The sequence below is a fragment of the Trifolium pratense genome, linkage group LG1 (assembly GCF_020283565.1).
Source record: "Trifolium pratense cultivar HEN17-A07 linkage group LG1, ARS_RC_1.1, whole genome shotgun sequence".
Classification (NCBI taxonomy): domain Eukaryota; kingdom Viridiplantae; phylum Streptophyta; class Magnoliopsida; order Fabales; family Fabaceae; genus Trifolium; species Trifolium pratense.
Window position 1 is genome coordinate 4,624,353 of NC_060059.1, and position 2,862 is coordinate 4,627,214.

Consider the following 2,862-nt stretch of genomic DNA (forward strand, 5'->3'; position numbering starts at 1 on the left):
TTGTTGATAAATTTTTACTTATATTTTAGAAATGAGAGAGTGGATACTTTAATCAATGTCGTTAGGAAATAGTAGATCCTTTTGCATAAAGTTTAATCAATGTCCTCAGGAAATCTGTTATGAAAATCCAACAATAACTAATGTACCTATTTGTGATGTGGATGTTAGCACTGAGAAAAAAGGCACACATATGGAGAACTACATTGGTTGAGAAAAAAGGCAATAAAAAAATCCCAGATATCAAATGTTTATGAACCGTTGAAATTCTATCTTCATTTCTCAAAAAAGCATACATTTCACTTTCATACTATTTTTTCTCTCACACTCACGGATATTTATTTGGAGAACACTCGGGAACACATATGTCTGTGAATATGTATCGGTAATTTGGTACACGGATTAAGTAGATAGTAGATGTGATTGTATTAAGGAGATGTGATTGTGATTGGTTGATAAATATTATTTAATATTGAAAAATAATAAGTACTAGGGGTAAATAAATCATAATCACTCACCTTAACACATGTATTGGTAAATATCACATAATATGTGTAGCAAAAAATTCATCTATTTATTTCTTTTGCTTTTTATTAATTCTCTAATTTTCAACGAAATAAAGTCTCGATAACTTAGAATTTGACTTTAACTCGTAAAATCAAACTCAATTCTTTCAAACAATTTTTCTTAAAATAACTTATTAATTGCTGAAATCCAATGTCTTAGTTGATGGATTATTTCACACATCACCATTCACCACCACATCATCTTGTTTATAAAACCCATTCAACACATCTCTCACAAATACACCATTTCTCATCAAAACATTTTCATTCCCCAAAATACCCTTCCCAATGGCAGCAACCATGGCCACTGCATCTCTCACCACTTCTCTCTCTTCAACTCCCAAATCCTCATTCTTCAATGGAAAACCAATTGCTATTCGCACCCCCACCCTCCTCAAATCCACCTCCCAAAAACTCACCATGTCACTAACCACACCTCCTTACGATCTCACCTCCTTCAAATTCGCACCTATCAAAGAATCCATCGTCTCTCGTGAAATGACACGTCGTTACATGACAGACATGATAACCTACGCCGACACTGATGTCGTAATCGTCGGTGCCGGTTCCGCAGGTCTTTCCTGCGCTTACGAGTTATCCAAAAACCCTAACATCAGCATAGCTATCATCGAACAGTCCGTTAGTCCCGGCGGTGGTGCATGGCTCGGTGGCCAGCTGTTCTCCGCCATGGTTGTACGTAAACCAGCTCATCTCTTCCTCGACGAAATCGGTGTCGAATACGATGAACAAGAAGACTACGTTGTTATCAAACATGCTGCACTTTTCACTTCAACAATCATGAGCAAACTTCTTGCAAAACCTAACGTGAAATTGTTCAATGCTGTTGCTGCTGAAGATTTGATTGTGAAAGAAAATAGAGTTGCTGGTGTTGTTACAAATTGGGCTTTGGTTTCGATGAATCATGATACACAGTCTTGTATGGATCCTAATGTTATGGAAGCTAAAGTTGTTGTTAGTTCTTGTGGACATGATGGACCTTTTGGTGCTACTGGTGTTAAAAGGTTGAAGAGTATTGGTATGATTGATTTTGTTCCTGGAATGAAAGCTCTTGATATGAATACTGCTGAAGATGCTATTGTTCGTCTTACTAGAGAGGTTGTTCCTGGTATGATTGTTACTGGTATGGAAGTTGCTGAAATTGATGGTGCCCCAAGAATGGTAAGCTTTTTTAATTTATTTTTTTTGACACAAGGTTAATTATTGATTATAGTTTTTTATTTGTGAATATTGAGTTGATGTTTTGCATGATACAATTTTTTGTTTATACCGTTGTTTGTATTGACTAATTAATCAGCGTTTACTAGAGCTTATGAAAACGGCTTATGACATATCTATAAGCTGTTTTCGGTTTATTTTCGTTAAGTTATATTGTTTATGAAAACAGTTCGTAACATATATAAAACAATTTGACTTTAGTTTATAACTTTGGTTTATGAAAACAGAATTGATTTATTTGAATTTATCTACTAAATAAACACGTGTCAGTTTGGTTGAGAGAATTTATAGAATTGTTTATGAGATGTTCATAAGTTGTTTTAAGCTTATTTTGATGGGTATTTTATGAAAATAATTTATATGAAAATAATTTTACTTTATTTTATCTAACTTATGCATAAACGTATGATAAGTGTTTATGCTTTTCCAAATGGGGCTTTATGTTGTGTATGATCTACAATTTTTTGTTTTTATGCTAGTTGTGCAAATCTGATTTAGGGAGTGATTAAAGTAATCTGTAAATTGGAAGTGCATGTTGATTGGGTGTGATAACGATTTTGTTGGTGATTTTTGCAGGGTCCAACATTTGGGGCCATGATGATATCTGGACAGAAAGCTGCACATTTGGCATTGAAGGCATTGGGGAGGAACAATGCAATTGATGGAACATGTGAATCTGTACCAGAGCTTGTTTTGGCTTCTGCTGAATCACAGGACATTGTTGATGCTTAATTTTAAAATTAAGTGGATTTAGTTTTTAGTTGTTTGGATCTTCTGTTTAATTTTAGATCCTGCATGTAATTTGGTTTCAATAATGAATAAAAAAAATGTGAATGAGGTGACTAGCTATATACCTGTGTTTTCTTTCATCTGTGTTAGACAAACGATAAACAAATTGGAAGAACATATTGCAGATGAAATTATTGAATTTATGAATTATTTAGGACATATTGCAAGAACATATTGCCAAAGAATATAGGTTGGGTTTTGCTATACAAAAAGATTTAACAGCGTGTTTGTTATCTTATCTGTCTACATTTCATAAAAAATTTCTAAAAATAAA

At 33.6% G+C, this 2,862-nt stretch overlaps 1 protein-coding gene across 1 annotated transcript; it reads left to right on the top strand.

Annotated features, from left to right (window-relative positions):
* Nucleotides 1-291: 291 nt before the first annotated feature.
* Nucleotides 292-2,648, top strand: LOC123882686 (thiamine thiazole synthase 2, chloroplastic). The gene is made up of 2 exons (XM_045931382.1): nt 292-1,742; nt 2,376-2,648. The coding sequence occupies exons 1-2, from the start codon at nt 852-854 to the stop codon at nt 2,529-2,531; spliced, it is 1,047 nt and encodes a 348-aa protein (XP_045787338.1). The 5' UTR covers nt 292-851; the 3' UTR covers nt 2,532-2,648.
* The last annotated feature ends 214 nt before the right edge of the window (nt 2,649-2,862 follow it).

What these genes read in the sequence shown, in the direction of transcription:
- LOC123882686 (XM_045931382.1), top strand. Translation starts at nt 852, where the DNA reads ATGGCAGCAACCATGGCCACTGCATCTCTCACCACTTCTCTCTCTTCA. An exon ending in TTGATGGTGCCCCAAGAATG is followed by an intron (nt 1,743 to 2,375) that starts GTAAGCTTTTTT and finishes TGATTTTTGCAG; the next exon opens with GGTCCAACATTTGGGGCCAT.